Source organism: Eutrigla gurnardus (assembly GCF_963514095.1).
Source record: "Eutrigla gurnardus genome assembly, chromosome: 12".
NCBI classification, from domain to species: Eukaryota; Metazoa; Chordata; class Actinopteri; order Perciformes; family Triglidae; genus Eutrigla; species Eutrigla gurnardus.
In genome coordinates this window covers 111,975-132,457 of record NC_139926.1, presented here as the reverse complement: position 1 = coordinate 132,457, position 20,483 = coordinate 111,975, and the positions used below count along the sequence as shown (strand labels likewise).

The following is a 20,483-nucleotide window of genomic DNA, read 5'->3' as shown; positions in this document are numbered from 1 at the left end:
TTTGGGGGGGGAGTGAACTGCTCTGAGCAAAACCAAATAGGTACCAACTGGGGGGGGGGGAACAACTAGTGATGTCCAAATGAAGCTTCGTGAAGCATTTTCTTTATTTTCTGAGCCCAATAGCGCTCTCTGTTCAACAAAGGGTTGAAAGCAATGGAAATATATCGGCCTTCAAAGCTTTTTTGAACAGAGAGCGCCATCTATTGGGCTCAGAAAATAAAGAAAATGCTTCACGAAGCTTCATTTGGACATCCCTAGGCACAACTGACTGCCAGTCCCGAAGGCACACCAGTGTGCTGCTGATCTATGATTGGCCATTCACCGCATCAATCGAGTCGCGCGAAGACGCAGCTGAAACAAGTGATGATTGAAGACGCCGGAGCGGAGACGGATTCGGAGCTGAGACTTGGAGTACGAGTGTCGAAACATCAAAGGTAACGTTAATATTAGCTTTTTTCGTTGGCTGGCTATGCTTTGAGCATATTTAGCTTGGTTATGAACTGTCTTTTAGTCAATGAACGTTAGCCTTCGCCTGGCCACCGGCCGCGGAAGCGCCGCAAATAGGCACGTAGCGGAGCCCGCTTCCTTTCGGCGCCCGCTTCCTTTCGGCGCCCTTGTTAAGCGATAGTGTAGTTCATACCAGACGCCGCGATCGTTTCGGCGTCTGCTCTATTTTTTGCGCCTGCCGCGAGCGAACGCGTCAATTCTGGCAGGAAATCACAACGAAAAACACGAGACAATCCGGTAAATTTTCAAAATAAAAGCAATTTTCAAAATAAAATACTGCGATTGACAACTGTGATCATATTTGTGTATCTAAACTCGCACTGGGAAACAGGAAGAGACAATACATTTAATAAATGTGAAGAGTAGATAAACAAATATGTGTATTTCAACGGTATATCTGCACTACCACTGTCTACTTTCATACACACTCTGTGTGTGTGTGTGTGTGTGTGTGTGTGTGTGTGTGTGTGTGTGTGTGTGTGTGTGTGTGTGTCTCTCTCTCTCTCAGAGAGAACGGATAAGTAAAAGAAGTGTACAAACTTCTTGGTTACAGGAACATGGCGTATTAATTTTATGGGGTTATTTACTTCATAATGAAAAAAATAACTCTGAATGAACAACAGCTGAGCAGAAGCGCTTGTGGACCATTGCGGAGAAATAGGCGTCTGGTGGGAACAGGGGGGCAGCGGACCACCAGTGGCGGTTCTGGGGGGGGGGGGGGGGGGCAGCAGGTGCCAAGGGCCCTGTAACACTGAGTCTGGACCCCCCTGTGGCCCCCCCTCCGAACGAAGAATAATTCACTCACACACACACACACACACACACACACACACACACACACACACAGTACACTGTGTACTTGGTTCACAAATACCACATACATTGATCACTATTAATAACATCTTTTGTTATTATGCCTTATTTTGTTACTTGATGTTATGTTGCTACCTTGTTCTTAGACAAGACTATGCTTGTATAGCCTAGTCATGTCAATATCATGTAATATCATCATGTTATATTTGAATTCCAGGTGGAGTATGGCTGCAAGAAAACCTGTGCAAGTGCACAAGAAAGCAAGAGGACTGCACAGAAAGAGGAGAAGGAAGCACGGCAGAGACATGCAGCTAAGCAAAGAAATGCTGCTAGAAAGAAAAAGAAAACGCAATGATACTTAGCAGCACATAACAAAATCACAAAAAATAAATGAACAAATGTAAATGTCTGTGCACCCTGGCAGAGGGAGTTGTGGCACATGTTACTACAAGCAATTTTCCCCCACTGGGAGTTCACTGTTAAATGGAAAGCCCTAGATTTTGTTTGTACATAGTTTTATGAAATGATTAAACACAATTTATTACTTAACTGTGTATGTCTGTTATTGATTTGGTAGGCCTCTTAGGTGTCTAAGAATATACGTTTTTCTAGTTTAAAAGTTTTTATTGTTTAATATATCTACAATGCTGATATATTGTAGATATCCCCCCCCCCCCCCCCCCCCCCGGAACTCTCTCTCTCTTTTTTGAGCTTTTCCTGTTTGCGTCCATCCTTCTTCTATTATCGCTGTTGTCACCCTGGTCCTCTTTATTCCTTCAGAGCAAGACGATGAGATCAGGAAGATTCAGGCTGAAGTTGCCACAGGGATGACAGCCAGTGCCAGCCAGCTGCAGGCCTATCTGAAGACCTGGGACAAATACAGGGATATATGGGAGAACAACCAGGACTCCTTTATACAACGCTACCAGAGACTAAACCCACCAGTCACTACCTTTGATGCAGATATACACAGGCAATACAAACTTATTTCTAAACATCTTTATTCAATTGATCTGTTTTGGGGGTTTCTGGTAACATTTTGCTACTTTTTGCTACAAAAGCATCGGAGTACATTTTGAGCGGCATGTATGAAAGTTGACTACAGCCAGTGTTTGTCATAAAGGGGGAAACTGATAACATTTAAGAGCCATCTTGCAAGCAAATTGTCAACTTGTGACAACAAGTTCCTGATGGATGATTCTGTTTAAAATACACACTCTTCTAATTGTGTTTCAATATCCCAAGTGAGAGTTTGTTTTATTTTGTCATAAGACATTCTTTATCATTTTGGTTACCATAATGAAGCATACAGCATACATTAAGCTCCCTCTTGTGCATTTCTGTGTCATGTCCGTTCATCCCCAGGTACACAGAAAAGGCCTACAGTGTTCAACAGGAAGAGACGGTACTGAACATCCGGTTTGTCAGGCTGGACTTTTCACCACTCAAGTCTTCCTTGGCACAACTCTGCAGTGAGTGGCAAATGAAGTTCACTCAGCTTCTCAGCCACATGGCTAGCAGCCGCCTAAAAGAACTCTATGCCTCCCTGCAAGACAATGCCAACAGGTGGGGAGTGAAGCAAAATTACTTCATTTTCTGGGTAATTTATGTCTTTATTACAGAGAGCAGAGGTCCTCAGCTGGACTCCATCTAGAACGTTGCTGTTTGTGGTCAGAATCTTAACCCTCACAGCTACGTGGGTATCCCAAAAGTACTTTATTGACTTAACCTGTGCTGATCTTTTCAATCATTGAGGAGAGATGAAGATGAAAGGAAAGGTAGCAGATTTTCATCCTGTGAACACTGTTTGCTATTGTCTGTCTGTCTGTCTGCCTGCGTCTTTGTTTTTGTTGGTTTAGGCTGAGACAACCTCCCCAGAACCTGGCAGAGCTTGAACAGAGCCTGAAGCGTACTGAAACACTCCGGGGAGATTTGGCCAAGACAGAGGCTCAGATTCCTCTGATCCATGAACAGTTTACTATCCTGGAGAAATATGAGGTCCCAGTAGAACAGGCTGTAAGTACTTTGCTCTTTAATAAACACATATCCAGCATATATGACAGAGAACGCATGCGTTTTTATGTCTAAACATCATACTGTTTAACTAACAGTGACACTAACGTTATGTTTACATATGGAGCTAAACCAATGGCTGTAGAATAGCAATCGAAAATTACATTTGGCATTGAAAATGTGCCAGTTAAGGGGAGGAGGCAAGGCAAGCCTGGTTTACATAAAATCTGCATACTAAGGAGAGAAGTCTCTCTTCTGGACCCACAGATGCCTGACGTCACCACACAGATAGCATGTGGTCTGGTACGTCTTTCATGAGTTCACCTCAGAGCAAAGGAGTCATGCTCAAAATGTCCCTATGACCGCATAAAGTAGTTTACTACACGTTACTGTTTTGGGGAAGGCGCATTAGAGGACATTTGGACAATGATCTCAATGACTCGACATATCTTCAGTGGATTAAACAATGATTTATATGCCAGGTTTCAGGGTGGACTGTGGGTCCAGAAGAGTGACGTTCTCTCATTAGTTTGCAGATTATATGTAAATCACGCACTCTTTGTCCCCACTCATGAAACCCCTCCCCTCCCTCACCAAAACTGTGACAAACACAACAACTTAAGATTTAAATGCAGAGTACAAGAGAGGGAAAAAATACAGAAAAGAGGAGATTGCCATTGAAAATCATGTCAGAATGCGAAAAAAATATAAAATTTGAAGAGAATAATTTTAAGTTTCCTTTCTCAATGCCAAATTTTATTTTCAATGCCAAAACATAGTGTCGCTGTCCCAGCTCCATATATTCACCTCTGTAATGTCTGTTTTTCTCCCCTAAACATTTAATTGATAAAAGAGGGTGTCTTTAAATTCTTCTCATGTTATCAAGACCAACACGTGTCGATTGTTTTGTGTGCAGACGCTTTAAGGTTTGAGCAGAATACAGACATAGTTAAAACTCCCAAGGGCCACGGGCCGGGTGGGGCCGATATTCGCCACTACTGTCCTTTTTTTTTTAAGGTAATTATTATTTTATTAACCTAATTGAATGGGGAGAAAGCTATGCGATAATCTGAAATATCATATATATTACAGTTACAAGACTGTAATATATATAATATATTAGTTACATATAGTTACAAAATGCCACGTGTTGCGTGCAGCACACGTGTCTCCTCCACCCGACGCATCACACCGGCCTGCTGTGCTGCATAGTAGCAGTATGAGTAGTTTAAGTGCTACATGGAGCTTGAAGATGTAAAGACAAAAATCAAAACAGGAGAATTAACATCGAGCAAGTTTGGAGGAAAGTTGGAGGTATGGAACCATTGTGCCATTTGTGTCGGCATATGGAGTACATTAAGTGCTGCAAGCTTCAGAATCTTTCAGTGAACAACAGTTTCTTACATGCTTCATCCTTGTTGTACTAAGATCATAATAAACAGATTTCGGTCATTCAAACAACTCGGAAGTTGTAGTTGAAAGGGTAGAAGTTTGTGTAGATGCATCAGTTGTATCACAACTGGAGAGTATTTCTTCACTGAAAGAAGATAGTCGAGAGAAGAAAGAGAGTTGCACTAAAGGATTTTCTACATGGAAAAGTAGTATTATCTTGACTGGCTGCAGTTTGATTCACAGATGGTTCATCCAATAACCTACAAAGTATTTTTTAAAGGGCCTGCCCTTTTCCAAAACAGTTATCAGAAGGTTCTGTTACAACAAACAACGTTTTTTTTTTTGGTTGACCCACAGGTGCAGGAAATGCGTGAGGTGCTGAATGGGGAGTGGGTGAGGTTCCAGCAGGTGATGAGTGATAGTGACATAATGCTGCAGAAGAAGAAGGAAAAGTTTAAGAACAGCCTCATCGTCTCCTCTTTGGAGTTCAAGAAGACAATCCAGACCACTTTACAGGAGTTCAACAGCACAGGTCACACACTCTCTCTAACTGTTACTGGCGCCTGACTGTCACTCTGTTTCCTTCTGTCCATCTGTCCATGACAAGGTCACTACAGAGGACTACAAACTCATGGGGCAAGAACAGTTCCAGTCAGTGATCACTGATGAGTCCATATGGAGAAAGTCTCCGCTGGTGCTCGATAAACTCATGGTGATTGGGTGACACAGAAAAATGCCAGGCAGCCGTGTGGACCAGCAGACAAAAACCAGGAAACTCACAGGCAGGAATCTTGGTTGGGGACCGAAGTTTGAAGCTTTTACCAGGGCAGATAGTCCTGTCAGATAGTCAGGACGAAGCAGGTTCGAAACCGGGAGATCAATCCAAGAATAACGGCTGGAAGGTCTGGCATAGATACAATGACAATTTGGCAATGAGTGAATGAGAGAAGGCTGAGGTGTTTACCCAGGCAGAGACAAGGAGGGATAGTCAGGACAAAGCAGGGTCAAAACCAGGAGATCAATCCCCAAATGACTGCTGGAAGGTCTGACACAGCGGATCCCTTCCACAGCGAATGGGAAGTCCCTGACTGGAAACGGAGCCAGTGATGGTGACAAACGGTTTCTGGTGGGAGAGGTATGAATGGAACCAGGAGACGGCTGTCTTGGTGAGGCTGAGGTGGTCGGATAGGCGCTTGAGGAAGATAGTGTTGGAGACTGTGTCAAAGGCTGCTGAGAGGTCCAGGAGGTCCAGCATTAGTACACTGACATTGCCAGAGTCAGCAGTGATGAGGAGATCGTTGAGGATTTTGATGACGGTCTCTGTCCTGTAGTGTTTTCTAGAGTGCTTCATGGTTGGACATGTGCTGATGGATTTTTTTTTTTTTTTTTTTTTGTCTGCAACTGCTCTTGCCAGGATTTTTCGGCCTGTAGTTATTGAGGTCATCAGGGTCCAGACCAGGCCTTTTCAGGATGGGGATGACTGATGCGGTTTTGAAAGGGTGGGAACAATGCCAGAAGCCAGTGAGGAATTGATAATGTCAGCCATGAGGGGGGGAGAGGGTAAGAAGGCAGGCTTTGACCAGGTGTGTTGGCATGGGGTGGCCCTGGTGGCCAACTGTTTGAACAGCCTCCACCAAGGACAATGAGGGGACTCTATGGCCAGACTGCCACTGAGGGGTTCACACCATGCAGGTGAGGTGTGTGTGGTGGGGAGGGGCTGATGCCATGAGCTGCTAGTGAATATGGTCAATTATGGCCTGAAGAAGTCCAGGAACTTGGAGCAGGTCTATAGTTCCTGAAAATCATGTCATGTTTAATGTTCTTTGAATTGAATGCCTGATTAACAAAGGTGCTTACAGATACAGTATTACTGATGGATACTTTTCATGTGTTTTGTATGTTTGAATCTAATGTTTTGTCTATATCCAGGTCCGTTTGACAGTGGACTGAGCACTGAGTTGGCCTTAAAAAGAATAGCAGGGCATCGCAACCAGCTGGTGGCTCTAAAACAAGAAGAGAGAACCATCCTTCAGTGGCTTGGCTTCTTCAAAGTAGATCATCCCCCCTCCAAAAACATCCTGACTCTGGAGAAGGTCCGACAGCACACGGCTCATCGTCCTAACATACTGTTGTCTTAACCAGAAGCACCAACATAATGCAGAGACGGTTACTGTGGGAGTTTTGGTTGTAATAAACTGTCTCAGCATTTATGAATGAAACAAACAGTTCGTAAGCATCTCAAGTACTTGATCGTATATAATAGGGAATTGACAGAACATGAGAGACATCCAACAAATGTCCCAGGCTGAGTTCAAACCAAGAATCTTGTTATAGATTTTAAAAGGAATAGTTTTTGTTGCACATTTAATGATTCAGCATTTGTTAGTATGTGTCTGTTGTTTTGTACAGGACATTGACAACCTGCAGCAGGCCTGGGAGATCACACAGGAGTGGAATGCCAACTGGAACATCTGGAAGGTTGGTCAGTTTGCTACACTGCAGACGGAGAGCATGGAGAGCACAGCACAGGACATGTTCAAAAAACTTCACATACTCCAGAGAGAACTACAGGTCAGTTCTGCAACTCATAGATTATAGCTATAATGTGGGAATCATATCGCTTTATGTTTTGTTTATATATATATATTTATATATATATAATTAATCAGTACTGTGCAATCTAGAAGGACATTATTCAGTGTTTCATCAGAAAGAGCACTGAATGACTTTTTGTCTTTATGATGGATACAAAGTTAGACTCTTCAGGGTTATCATGAGGCATTTTTTGCTTAAGACCCTAGCTGAAATGCATTTTAAAGTGACAGCTAAATCTATGGCCTCCCCTCAGCATGGTAAACATGTGGTACTAATCTCTAAAAGTTAGCTCTCATGTTTACATTACACTGTAGTGAGGACCTGATATTATTTGGATTGCAGGATAAGTCTTGGGACGTAGTTGATTTCTCCAAGAACAGGATTAACCAGTTCAAGCAGATCATCCCTCTCATTGCTGAACTGAGGAACCCAGCCATGAGAGACAGGTATTGGCTGAAATCCAAGAATCTACATGTACAAACCCCAATTCGGCTGAAGTTGCAATGTTGTGTAAAACGTAGATAAAAACAGAATACAAGGATTTGCAAGTCCATTCCACCTATATCCAATTGAATACACTACAAAGACAAGATGTTTAATGTTCAGACTGAGAAGCGAGAAGTCTACGGAAGAACCAAGAATGCTCGTCCGAGTTGTTTTCACTTTACTGAGCAGTGGCCGATCCACTGGTGCACTTGGAGTTTCTAAGTATAAGTTACCTCCACTGAATAACAGCACTGTCACTGTGATTGAAAAGGGAACCAGCAGTCCAAAATTAAATTTGTTATTTGTTAAAGATGAACAATATGACCAGGAATGTGATCTAAAAAGGTTAAAAACTTTTTTTTCATTTTTCATTCCAGCTTTAAATACTTTAAGATAGAGGGTGTCATGTTGTTTTTTCTCTTCAGCTGATCTACTGAGACTAAGATAAACCACACTTTCACCGCCACCTTTCTTTCAGGCACTGGAAGCAGATCTGCGAAGAGCTGCAGTGCTCTTTTGACCAAACCAGCACTGAATTCACTCTGGAGAAGATCATATCTCTGGGCCTGGACAAGTATGCTGACAACATCTGTGAGATCTCTGCAGCCGCCAGCAAGGAAATCTCCATAGAACAGGTTCAGTCTCTTCCTTAAAGGGATAGTTTGGAATTTTGGACATAAGACCTATTTTCCAACTCAGCCGGTGTGTTCGAGACGTCTGGAGACGTTTTCAAGAAATTTCATTCAGTTCTTCTAGTTGCCGAGTTCGCTTGTGCTATGGCTAGCGCAAGTCAATCGTTCTAGTTAGCATGGCATTAAGAACACTCAATCCGACTCCACGTGCACCGTGAATGAAATTTCTTGCAACCTTTCTCTTGCAAGGTTGGTTTTATTTCAAACATTCTATCAACACATATGTACATCGATAGTCTGCGGTTACAATGGATTTGCCTCGGGTGCACTGTAGAGTGGGCAAGACTGTTTTTAAACGCCTGTCTAGCTAAGAACCATTGACTTGCGCTAGCCATAGCACAAGCGAACTCGGCAACTAGAAGAACTGAATGAAATTTCTTGAAAACGTCTCCAGACATCTCGAACACACCGGCTGAGTTGGAAAATAGGTCTTATGTCCAAAATTCCGAACTATCCCTTTAAGTTTAGACCACAGATCTTCAACCTCGGGTCCGGGACCCCTAGGGGGTCTGCAGAGTTACTGCAATTATTTGATCCCAAACATTTTTTCTTCCAAAAATGTCTCTTTTTTTTTATCTCCAAAACTACACCTTAACATGAATACAACCTATATTGAGCAAATATAAATATTCATCATATTGATAACATTTTTATTAAACCAATCATTACAAAAAAATACATCCACAGAGCTTTTAGAAAGGTGCAGAATCAAAGTATCTCTTCTTGTGAACATTTTTTTGATTGTGAATTAATCATTTTAAAGAAATGTGTATGTCCGTAATGAATGTTTTGTTTACCTCTGTGTAGATGTGTGATGTGTGGCTCAGCTCCTAGCAAGGCTTGTAAGCCAAGAGAATAACGGCGTTAGTATCACGTGGTATCTCTGGTAGTCAGGGGTCAAGAGTCGTTGCCAGTTAGTGTGGAAAAAACACAAACATGGCCTTTTGGAGTTTGACGGTAAGCGGGCGGCATTTCGGTAACATCACCGCACAAAGTAACAAACGTATAGCTACATGTTGCAAAATGAATTCATACCACAAAAGATTCAACACTTCACATGAGTCTGTCTGAGAGTCACTCCACTCGACCATGAGAATGCAGGTTGTGCTAAGACGTGGCAACCCATTGAGGCCACATGCGCTTTGAGTAACAGCTGTGTTGTGATGTGAATGCCATGGAAGGGGGGAGTGTGAGTGCGACATCTAGTGGCTGGATGTTATCAATGTTGTCAATAGCACCTTTAATATTATGTTGAGAAATTGTGATGGAGAAATTCCAAAATAGAATTAAAATAGGAATCTGTCAACTAGGGATGCAAATTATCGAGTAATTCATTAATCGATAGTTGTTTCATCTTATCGATCGATGATCGATTAATTGATAGGCGGCAATTCTTCTGAGAAGCTGAATTTCCCTCTGAATAGGTTCTATCTACTGTATACTTAACATAAAATCTTCCTTATGATTTAAAGAAAAAAATGCAAATCATATTTTGAATAATTTCATTTTAATTAATCAATTTGGTGAATTTTGAGAACCAAAATATGACATCAATTACTGACCAATTTCTTACAAACTGCTGGTTCTGATCCAAATGTTGACATACTAAATGGGGTTGAGGAGTTTAAGCATTCAAGAAAAGATGAAAACAAAAATGACTAAAACACAGTGCTGAGCCTTTAAACTATTAGTTTATCATAACTATTATTATTATTATTATTATTATTATTATTATTAATATAAGTAGGTGAATATTCCTCAGCCTTCCTTGGTGTTTTAGTTTTGACTAAAACCCCGTTCACATACGTCGCCACTCGCCCATCTCTGAGCGACAGCTGTCAATAAATGTGAATGTGTTCTAGCAGAATGTGGCCAGGACAGGCGATGTGGGCGGGGACGGAGAGAAAATAACTTTCACTTTCTGCGATGCGAGTGAAGTGAGTAGGCCTACCAAGCGAGTACCAATCGGAATGTAGAATAGAGATGATTGACAGTTGACGTCAACAGAGAGTTCCACAGAGAGTTGCCGCTTGAACTAACCGGCGGCAGTGAATTTTTTTGCCAGCAAGTAGAATTCAGCGAGTGACGGGCGAACAGCGACGTATGTGAACTAGGGGTGTGTATTGGCAAGAATCTGGCGCTACGATACGTTTCACGATACGGGGGCAACGATACGATATATTGCGATATATTGCGATACTGTAGGAACAACGATATATTGAGTTTCTTTGAAAGAATTTAATTTAATTGTAGCAAAACTGTAGCACATAGCACACACAATGCTGTTAGATGCTTAACATCAGCTGACTGGATTCGAACAAAGGGATCTATATTTGTATTTCACAAGAGAAGAAATACAAGCATTTGCAGGATTTTTTGGATAAACAAATGAAAAAAATAAGTTAACAGATTCCTTGACTCTGTTAAAAGGTTATCCCTTAACTGTAATAAGCAGGTTCAAATTTCTTAAGTTGAAAAAGAAAATGCAAAGCATTTGCTCTGTATATTAATACAGAGCAAGTCGACAAAATAATGTTTATGAAAAATACAAGACAAGACCGGTCATACCGTGTAGAGTGGGGGAAAAAGAGATGTTCTCATTACACTAGATTCTAAAAGGTTCTCCATATCTGATGAATGAGAGCAGAGATTAATGGTTTCCTGTCATCAAAAATCAAATCAAATCATGGAAAAGAAAAATATAAATGTTGCCCCCTGTGTGTGTTCAGTCTGTGAAAATGATTCTTTTTGTTGACATCAAGGGTCTGGAGGACGTTGCTAAAACCTGGGAGGAAACGTTCCTGGACATAGCACCTTATAAAGGACACTATTGTCTGAGGTGAGGAAGCATGCCTCTGGAGGGTTCCAAAAGTTATTACTTATTTATATATAGTCTATGGTTCAAACTCCAAATTATGGTCATTGATTTGGGTCTTCATTGTGTCTTATTTAACTTCATCGCTCGATGCTCATTAATAGGTATCAGGGGCCTCATTTATAAAGCTTGTACGCACAAAACGGGGCTGGAAACGTGCATACGCCACTTTCCACGCAAAGGCTGTGATCTATAAAAGCAAACTTGATGGGAAAGTGTGCGTACCTGTAAGCAAACTCTGAGCCACGTGTCCGCACATTCTGGAGACTGGAGGGGAATCTGTGGGGAACTGAAGTCAGATCTTGGAGAGTTAATGTGGGAAGAACTATTATAGTTTTGATGACTCGCACACATTAGTTAGATCCGCGTTATTATGAAGATGAACTCCATAATTGTTTCATAAACACCTTCTTTAATAATCCAACTCCTATCTTAAATCAAAATGATTTCTAAATATTGAATCAGCGCTGTGTCACCGCAGGAGGAGGAGACGGCCCGACTGCATGTAAAACAGGATACAACAAATACTCCCCATTAGATCACTGCAGAACACAGCGGGAATAACTACACATTCTTCTTATTAACTGTGCATATATCAACACAAATATATATACAGCCATTAAGCCAACAATAGGTAAGAATCCGTGAGGTTGTCATGCAGCGTTTGTTAGATAAGGAAGACAACAATCAATGTTCATTTTTTAATTAAATCTTTTATTACTTTAGAAATTTCTCGCAATACTTCTCTTGTTTGCCGTAGCTCATCTGAAACATTGTTTATTGTGCTGATGGTGTTTTGAGGTGCTTTCATTTGCCGTTAGGTTAACAATGGGCGTGTACAGGGGGGATAAGAGGCGGCTTCAGGTACACACACTTTTAGGGAACATTCCTTACAGTTTTACAGGTTTTATAAATCTGATCTTCCTTTGGCTAAGGATGCTACGCACAGTTTCATAAATGAGGCCAGATGATTCAGGATTTTGTGGGTCACAATAAAATCACTAGGTGTAAGCACAGGTGGGTCTACATGCTGGGCATTACTGCCTGACCCACCTCCGATGGTGCCATTGGGCTAGCTGCAGGGTCGTCAGCCGGGAGATACCCTGCAATTATGTTTTACTTCACTCTTGCCCTGTCTGAACCTGGGTTTTGGTGTTTCACACAAGCAGGTCAGCTGAGTCTCTCAGCTCCAACATGAGGCTCACCTTCTCCTGTTTGTCGCACAGTTTCATCAGACCCTGGTTTAAGATGAATTGGTAACACCATCTTGCTCAGACCAGCTGCAAGCTGGGTTACAGAGGCTGCCATATGTTTGTCAGACAGGTCAGCTGTGTAGAGTTTTCCAAGGCTTTGGATAGGTTGGTGCATCAGGAACATCATTTCTCACCATCAACTGAGAAACAGCAGCTCACAGCAGTTAGCAGCTCCTCAAATCTTCTCAGGAGTCTGGCCGTGCATGCAGCTGTCTGAAGGAGGGTGGTGACATCATTCATGTAACTTCGCAGGGCTGACCCCACTGACCATCTTATGCCACCATTAGGATGATCTCAGATGCTGCTGTGAAGAGGATTGGGGAGAGTGAACATCCCATTGCTATTCCTTTCTCCAGCTTTTGCCAATCAGTCGAGATCTCTTGGGTTGTGTAGCAGACATGGAAGGTGTTAAAGTAAGAAGAAGGAAAAAGTTGTTTTCCAGGAGGTAGCTGGTCATGCACCTTCCCAAACCCATCCATCCATCCATTGTCTACCGCTTATCCTGTATTCAGGGTTGCGGGGGGGCTGGAGCCGATCTCAGCTGTCATTGGGCGAAGGCGGGGTTCACCCTGGACAGGTAACCTGTCTATCACAGGGCCAACATGTAGAGACAAACAAACATTCACATTCGCACCCACGGGCAATTTAGAGTCATCAATTAACTTATCCCCATCCTGCATGTCTTTGGACTGTGGGAGGAAGCCGGAGAACCCACGCTCACACGGGGAGAACATGCAAACTCCACACAGAAGGAACCTGGGGCCAACCCCGGAATCGAGCCCCGGACCCTCTCGCTGTGAGGCGACAGTGCTACCCACTACACCACCATGCAGCCCCCTTCCCAAACCAAGAAGAAAATCTTCCCCTCTATGTTCAGCGGCGCAAAGCCTCTAAACTGGCTGATGTTGTGGGAGGTGGGCTCAGGAGGGTGTGGTATAAGCCCTTGGTGAGCCTGTCAGGGTTTCCTTTTGGCTGTCGTGGAGTTTGTTGAAGTCCTCCCGCTTGTTAAAGTGTTATAGTAGTTTGCTCTAGGGTATGGCTTGTGCTGATTGGTCTGCAGTTTCCCAGATTTTCTTTTTCTTCCAGGAGGACTCGAGTATAGTTGAAAGTGTCACGGAAGATGCTCCCTCTTGCTTTTCCTTTGGGCGTCTGTGAAAAGGAGCACTTAACACTAAATAGCCAGAAAAAAATCTATAAAAATTAACTACTGGCATATATGGAGCTCACACGATGACTAATGGGATGTCGGCCAAGTTTTAAACAGAACTAAAGGGAAAAAGGTTGATCACAATATCAGTTTCTGTTCAACTTTTTTCTTGAACGTGGGTTATTAATTATTTGACTTCAATAGGATCAAATAATGTTCATGCACATTAACAGGGGTATTACGTTTTCTTCCATGATGCTTCGAAGGGGAGTGAATATTAGAAATACTTCTCACTGTACAGCTTGACCTAATAAAGTGAGTTTAGTTGTTGATTTATAGTTCAGTTTAACTGTCCCTCCCTGTCTCTCCCAGAGGTGTAGAGGAGGTCTGTCAGACCCTCGAGGACAACATAGTTGTTCTGTCAAAAATGAAGACTTCTCCGGTTGTCAAAGCCTTTGAGCGGGAGGTGGATTGCTGGGAAGGGCAGCTGTCACACCTGCTGGAAGTCATTGAGATCATTCTCACTGTGCAGCATCAGTGGAGTTATCTGCAAGTACGGGAAACACACACTCTTTATTGTCTGTTATTATTCATAATTTATATTTCTTATCTGTTGTGGTCTTTTGTTATCGGAGTGTTTGAGTTTATTTAGTGATTTAGTGATGATTTCATTGTTAATATACAGTAAGATGTATTGGTCCAAATTTGGCACACTGTAGGCAATATACTTGGAATGAATAACATAAGTAAAGGCAGGCCTTACACCACCTATGTATACAGGTTGATTTATTCAAACTTATCTGAGATGGACAACAGAAAAACATCCCTGAAAGGCCTCCTGTGTAGACATGCCATTGTAAAACGCATCTGTACTTGCAACACCGTTATGACTGAACTCTGTCATACAACACACTATAACACTATAAGAAGGGCATCTGGCTGAAAAGTGCATATCTGAGTAGCAATATAAACAGCAATCTTTCTCTGACATTCTCTATTTCTTGTATCCCTGTAGAACATTTTCCAAGGAAAGGACATCAGGGAGCAGCTGCCTTGTGACTACACAACGTTTGAAAAAGCTAGTTTGAGTTGGAAGACGATCATGGGCCGACTCCACAGGGATAACAATGCCTTGCAGGGAACACACCATCCAGGTGTCTTTAAAGAACATGCTGTTATCAAAACTGTGCATCTGATTTCTCTGAGTCCTCATGGTTAAAAACAAAAAATACCTCTTGAATCGAATTCCGTTTATTCAAGGCCTATATTTAAGTCTTAACATTTTTGAGATGTCTTTTCTTCTTGCGTTTAAAGTTTTCACTGTGATGAGTCTACAGCCTTTTTGTAATGAGGCTCATGTTTAATCCTTCATGTAAGATGATAGGTTTACTTGAAATGTTGGAAGAAAAAATCCCCCATATGATTAGAGTAGATGAGAAGTATTTTAGTTTGTTAATAACAAACGTGTGATAGTGACTCTGGCCCAAAGAGACTTCTTAATGAGTAATTTGTAATATTTGTGCGTGTGTGTGTCTGTGTATCAAACAGCCTCTCTTCTCTCTCCAGGCTTGCTTGAGAAGCTGTCAGAGATAAGTTCCAAGCTGGAGGAGATCCAGAAGGCCCTGGACATGTACCTGGAGACCAAGAGGCAGATCTTCCCACGCTTTTACTTCCTGTCTAATGATGCTGTGCTGGAGATTCTGGAGCAGTCACAAAACCCAGAAGCGATGCAACCTCACCTGCAGAAGTGTTTCGAAAACATCAAGAGCCTGTGCATTGAAAAGGCAGGAAGCACCATATTCATCAGGCTCAGGCACACTTAGTGGCCAATTAAGACCATTTCAATCAGGAGAGACAACTTTTTGAAGTGATCAATAATACATTTTATGATGCATGATAATATGATAGTGAAGAGTCTTTGGCGGTGAGCCCCCGTCGTGAAGTGGTATATTAAAGGGGGTAATAATAATAATAATAATAATAATAATAATAACCTATAATAATAGGTTTCATATAGCGCTTTTCCAGGTGCTCAACAACGCTTAACAAAAACAAACTCAATCAAAACAAAGGAGAACAGAACAAAGCAAACAAAAAAGCAAACAAACAAGTTTAAACAAGTTTAAAGGTTAAAAGCATGAAAAGGTCCATTTTGAGGGCTGCTTTGAAGAGTGGATATCCGGTATTTGATGGGGAGCCAGTGGAGGTTGTGGAGCACGGGGTGATGTGGTCGTAGTGGTGGATGGAGGGGAGCATACGTGCAGCTTTGGGAGTTCTGAACATATTGAGGATTTTGTTTGATGAGCCATGATGGAGCTACAGTTATTAAGTCGGGATGAAATGAATGCGTTGACCAGAGCTTCAGCGACTGAAAATGAAAGGGAGGGTCAGAGATGAGTAATATTCCTGAGGTGGTAAAAGGCTGTTTTTATAATCTGGTTAACATGGGAGAGGGTGAGGGTGGTTAGCCGATGAGGAGGATTTCAGATTTATTACAGTTCAGTTTAAGTTGCATCCACAATTTGACATCAGTGAGGCAGGCGAGCTGTTTCTGTACTGTGTCTGGAGCGGAAGCCGGATTGGAGGGGTTCGTAGAGGTTATTGCGGTCAAGGTGAGATTTTAACTGGGAGGAAACTGCTCTTTCTAAGATTTATGAAAGGAACGGGAGGTTGGAGATGGCTCGGAAATTGTTGAGGGTTTCTTGGTTAAGTCTGGGTTTTTTTAGTAGGGGGGCGACAGCAGCGAGTTTGAGGGTGGGGGGATGAGACCAGTGGACCGAGAGGAGTTTATTACCAGGTTGATCGGAGGGAGAGTGAGGGGAGACAGGCTATGGCTAGGTTGAAGTTTTCATTCCTATGCGTATGGTGGATAGGTCCGATGCAGTAATTTCTGGGGGAGTGGATGAATGGAAGATGTCACAGGTTCTGGAGCAGACACTGCAGAGGTGGAGACATTGTTCAGTTGGCTGTATATACAGTGAAGGAGGTGGATATGGTGTCCATACGTTTGGAAGTTTGTTTATGGTGGAGAACAGAGTCTTAGGGTTGTTGCTGCTGGATTGTATGACGAAGGAGAGAAAGTCTTCCTGACTTTTTAAAAGTGAATTCAAATTTATTACATGGTCCATGATAATATGAATAGTCTTTGGTGATTAGACTAGGTTGTTAAGTGGTATATTAAAGGGGAAGTGATGCTGTGGTTACATCAGGGGTATTGCCCCCCTAAAATAATGAATATGACACAATTACCAACACAGATTTTTAGACAGAAATAGAGAGTTAGACATAGAAAAAGAATGTTTGCTCTGAGTGAGGTCATGATAGAACAGTGGAATGAGTCATTTTGAACGTACCGATGAGTGAGGTCGCATAGACCGTGCATGAGAGAATTCATTAGAACCATGAACCATAATTCAATGGCCGGAAAAAAAATATACCCAGAAGGGCAGGATCATAACATCTAATATAACACTGAACACCAGTTTATAATGAGACATCAATACAAGAGCAAATAAAAGCACAAACAGTGCACAGGTTTAAGTGGCATATCAATTGAAAGCACAAAACGGGTAAAAAGTACCCCAAGCTAAATTATAGGCTTTTAAAGTGGAAGCTGCTAACCCCTGCTTCAGACACCACAAGTCTGAAGCATGCCGAAACCCGACCCAGAATCCATCTCTGTATTGCACAGTCATCAACAGTATTGTCAGTCAAAAATTGGCTCGATAGGAGGGGTGGCATTTGAGTTTAGCACTGAGCGATAATGAGCCGAATGGCCTATTGATTATACCATGTTGCTTACCTGTGCGCCAGCAATTGTACCGTGCTGAAGCTCACCTCTTCTAACAATGCCAAGGCCTCGGTGCTGTTGTTAATTTCTGTGGTCTTGAAGAACCATGAGTAACCCACGTTCATTTTGAAAAGTTGTTGTGAGCGATACATTAAAAGGGCATTATTACTAAGAAATAAACTAGACCAAATCCAGACAGGTCACAAACTGGTGTTTATATTAGTGCTGTCAATCGATTAAAAAAAATGTATTAATTAATTGCACAATTTGCCATAATTAATCACAATTAATCGCTTTCTTTCTTCTTAAGAATAAAGTATGTTATAATGGATATTTAAATGTAAAATTATGGACTTTATGTAGAATCAACACAAAGGAAGTATTTAAATTAAAATACTATTGTTAAATATAGCAGCTTTTTTTTAACTTTAAGCACAGATTCTCTCATGTGAACTACAGATTTCCAAAGAAACCATCAAGGCTGTCAAAATTGACTGTCAGCTTGAAAAAGGCATATTTCTTATATGCACTAACAGAACATTTCAAAAAGGTCCACAATAGAACATGCAAATATGGAAAAAAGAAATATTCTGCTGTGAAGTCAGAATGATAAATCCTTTTCACTCCATAGAACAACAAGTCAGCTTAGTCCTCCTTTACATTCAGCCCGTTACTGAGACAGACCAGTCTGTTTACATTGTCAGAGAACAAAGCAGCACACGCCACATCTAGTGTTTCTCACGCAGACACGACCCCTGGTGAGACTGATCTGGTAAGCTGTACCACTGGCTCCATGGCTTCACCTGATGTGACCTGGGACTGAGATAGGAGGTGAGGCCTACCAAGTAGGCAACCAAACAAGGTTAGATGAGGACACACCATCTATGATCATGAAACTCCATGGTAAATGGTCCTCATTTATATAGCGCTTTTATTCAAAGCGCTTTACAGTAATGACTGACATTCACCCATTCACGCACACATTCACACACCGACGGCGGAGCAATTAGGGTGAGGTGTCTTGCTCAGGGACACCAGGCACTCAGCTAGGAGGAGCCGGGGATCGAACCAGGAGATCAGATAACTGAGGTGCTCACACATGAACTAGCAAACAAGAGGCAAATAAGTGTCTGCATACTCAAATCTGTGCAAGATGTCTTCAATTCTTCTTCAGGTACCTGTTCTTGCCTTGAAGAAGATCACTAGGTTATATCACTTTTGAAAAACATATCCGTGCACTCAAACATGACTAAATAAGCTGTGCTCTCCACTGGTATACTGGACCGGATTTAATGATATCAAACCACTTTTTGTGAAACTGAACCTTGTGCTCAGTGACTGGTGTTTCTTAGTTTTTCTTAGATGGGAGTAGGGGTGTGCAATATGGGCCTAAAAGGATATCACAATATTTCAGGGTATTCAGGCGATAATGATATACTTGACGATATGACAAAACACTGAAAAATAGGTTGTTATTCATTTCAAGAACATACAATTGCAACAAAATAAGTGTTATCCTTTTATTTGTCAGGGTAAACGTAACAGTTTGCCTTGAAATATTCAGTACAAACTAAAACAAATATATATTGCTCAGTTAAGTTTCAGTCTAGTCAGTAGTTACTGTAAACAGCATTAACTCACTGAAGTAGCTCCTGTTTGGGGATTCCTTCTTCTGCAGTATTGCTTTCAGCCATGTTTGCTTTCACTCATGTTGTTGAATGTTGTTGAGCTGCGTGACACATGTGAGCATACGTCTGCAGCCGTTATGACATCAACCAATCAGAATATCACTATACGATTTTTTATCATGTAAAAAAATAGACCCGTATTATCGCAAACGATATGATATGGCCCACCCCTAGATGGGAGCATTTATTTGCAAAAGCACCTGAAGGCAACATCAATTGGGTTTCATTTTTGCCCTGTTTCAGCACTTCACATTTCCAGAATGTGTTCCTATTATTATTATTATTATTATTATCATTACTATTATTAAGAATCAAAACAGTACATTCAGACAGCTGTCAATGTGTACGTGTGTCTTTTCTAGGCCAGTAAGCCATACACCACTGGGATGCTCTCGGCTGATGGGGAGTTGATTTGGTTTATGGACATGGTGGACCTGGACAGACCTGTGGAGGTACAGAAGCAATGATTATGATGATGATCATGAATATCAAGAAACAATATAGTAGAGAATGTGAGCATCATTTTGCTTTGTGTGTATGTAGATTTGGCTGTGTGATGTTGAGAAGACCATGCGTATTACACTAAAGAATTGTCTGAGCAGGTGCCTTGTAGCTCTGAAGAAGACAACAGGACAAACAGACAAGTGGCTCAGAGATTGGCCAGGACAGGTACGTTTGTCTTTTCCCTTTTTAACTTAACAACATGGTGTTGTGTCTTCACCCATCAGACGTTCACATTGACTGACACTGACACTTCTTTTTGCTCAGTTTACAAATCCCAATTTTTGCTGAACCAGTGTTCATTTCCTTAACGTAAGATGAGACTTGAATATTCGTCATCAACTGTCACCAAGAGGAGACCCTGACAACACTTATTGTTAGCAGTTGCATCGAAAGTGTAAGTGGGAAAAGTCGAGACATGATATTTTAGCTAGAGTAGATGACAGAAAGGTCCAAGATAATCTGACGGCTAAGAAAGACTTTGGGCCCTAGTTTCGCGCACCAGGCGCAGTCGGGCGCAGCGCACCTGCGCCACGCCGACGGCGTGTGTCCGCCTGGACTCTGCAAGTTTCGTGCATGGCGCAGTCGGGCGCAGGCACTCCTCCCATCACTCCTACCCCCGCAAGTGGGAAAGAGGGAGGAGAGAAGGCGTGGAGTGGGATTAACACAGCCGATTCAGATCTGCACCAATCAAATGAGCTCCTCTCCTCACCTTTAATGCACCGAGGCGA

General features: G+C 42.0%; 1 protein-coding gene across 1 annotated transcript in view; it reads left to right on the top strand.

The window, feature by feature from the left end:
- Positions 1 to 20,483, top strand: part of dnah2 (dynein, axonemal, heavy chain 2) — a gene marked incomplete at both ends in the record, with an annotated part of 176,051 nt that overhangs the window by 43,597 nt on the left and 111,971 nt on the right. Inside the window, 14 exons of the mRNA XM_084023176.1 lie at positions 2,101 to 2,293; positions 2,686 to 2,886; positions 3,180 to 3,336; positions 5,083 to 5,257; positions 6,655 to 6,818; positions 7,135 to 7,296; positions 7,663 to 7,766; positions 8,285 to 8,441; positions 11,261 to 11,337; positions 14,146 to 14,326; positions 14,789 to 14,927; positions 15,340 to 15,557; positions 19,614 to 19,703; positions 19,795 to 19,920. Coding sequence (XP_083879302.1) covers positions 2,101 to 2,293; positions 2,686 to 2,886; positions 3,180 to 3,336; positions 5,083 to 5,257; positions 6,655 to 6,818; positions 7,135 to 7,296; positions 7,663 to 7,766; positions 8,285 to 8,441; positions 11,261 to 11,337; positions 14,146 to 14,326; positions 14,789 to 14,927; positions 15,340 to 15,557; positions 19,614 to 19,703; positions 19,795 to 19,920 — 2,144 coding nt within the window. The remainder of the gene's footprint in view (positions 1 to 2,100; positions 2,294 to 2,685; positions 2,887 to 3,179; positions 3,337 to 5,082; positions 5,258 to 6,654; positions 6,819 to 7,134; positions 7,297 to 7,662; positions 7,767 to 8,284; positions 8,442 to 11,260; positions 11,338 to 14,145; positions 14,327 to 14,788; positions 14,928 to 15,339; positions 15,558 to 19,613; positions 19,704 to 19,794; positions 19,921 to 20,483) is intronic.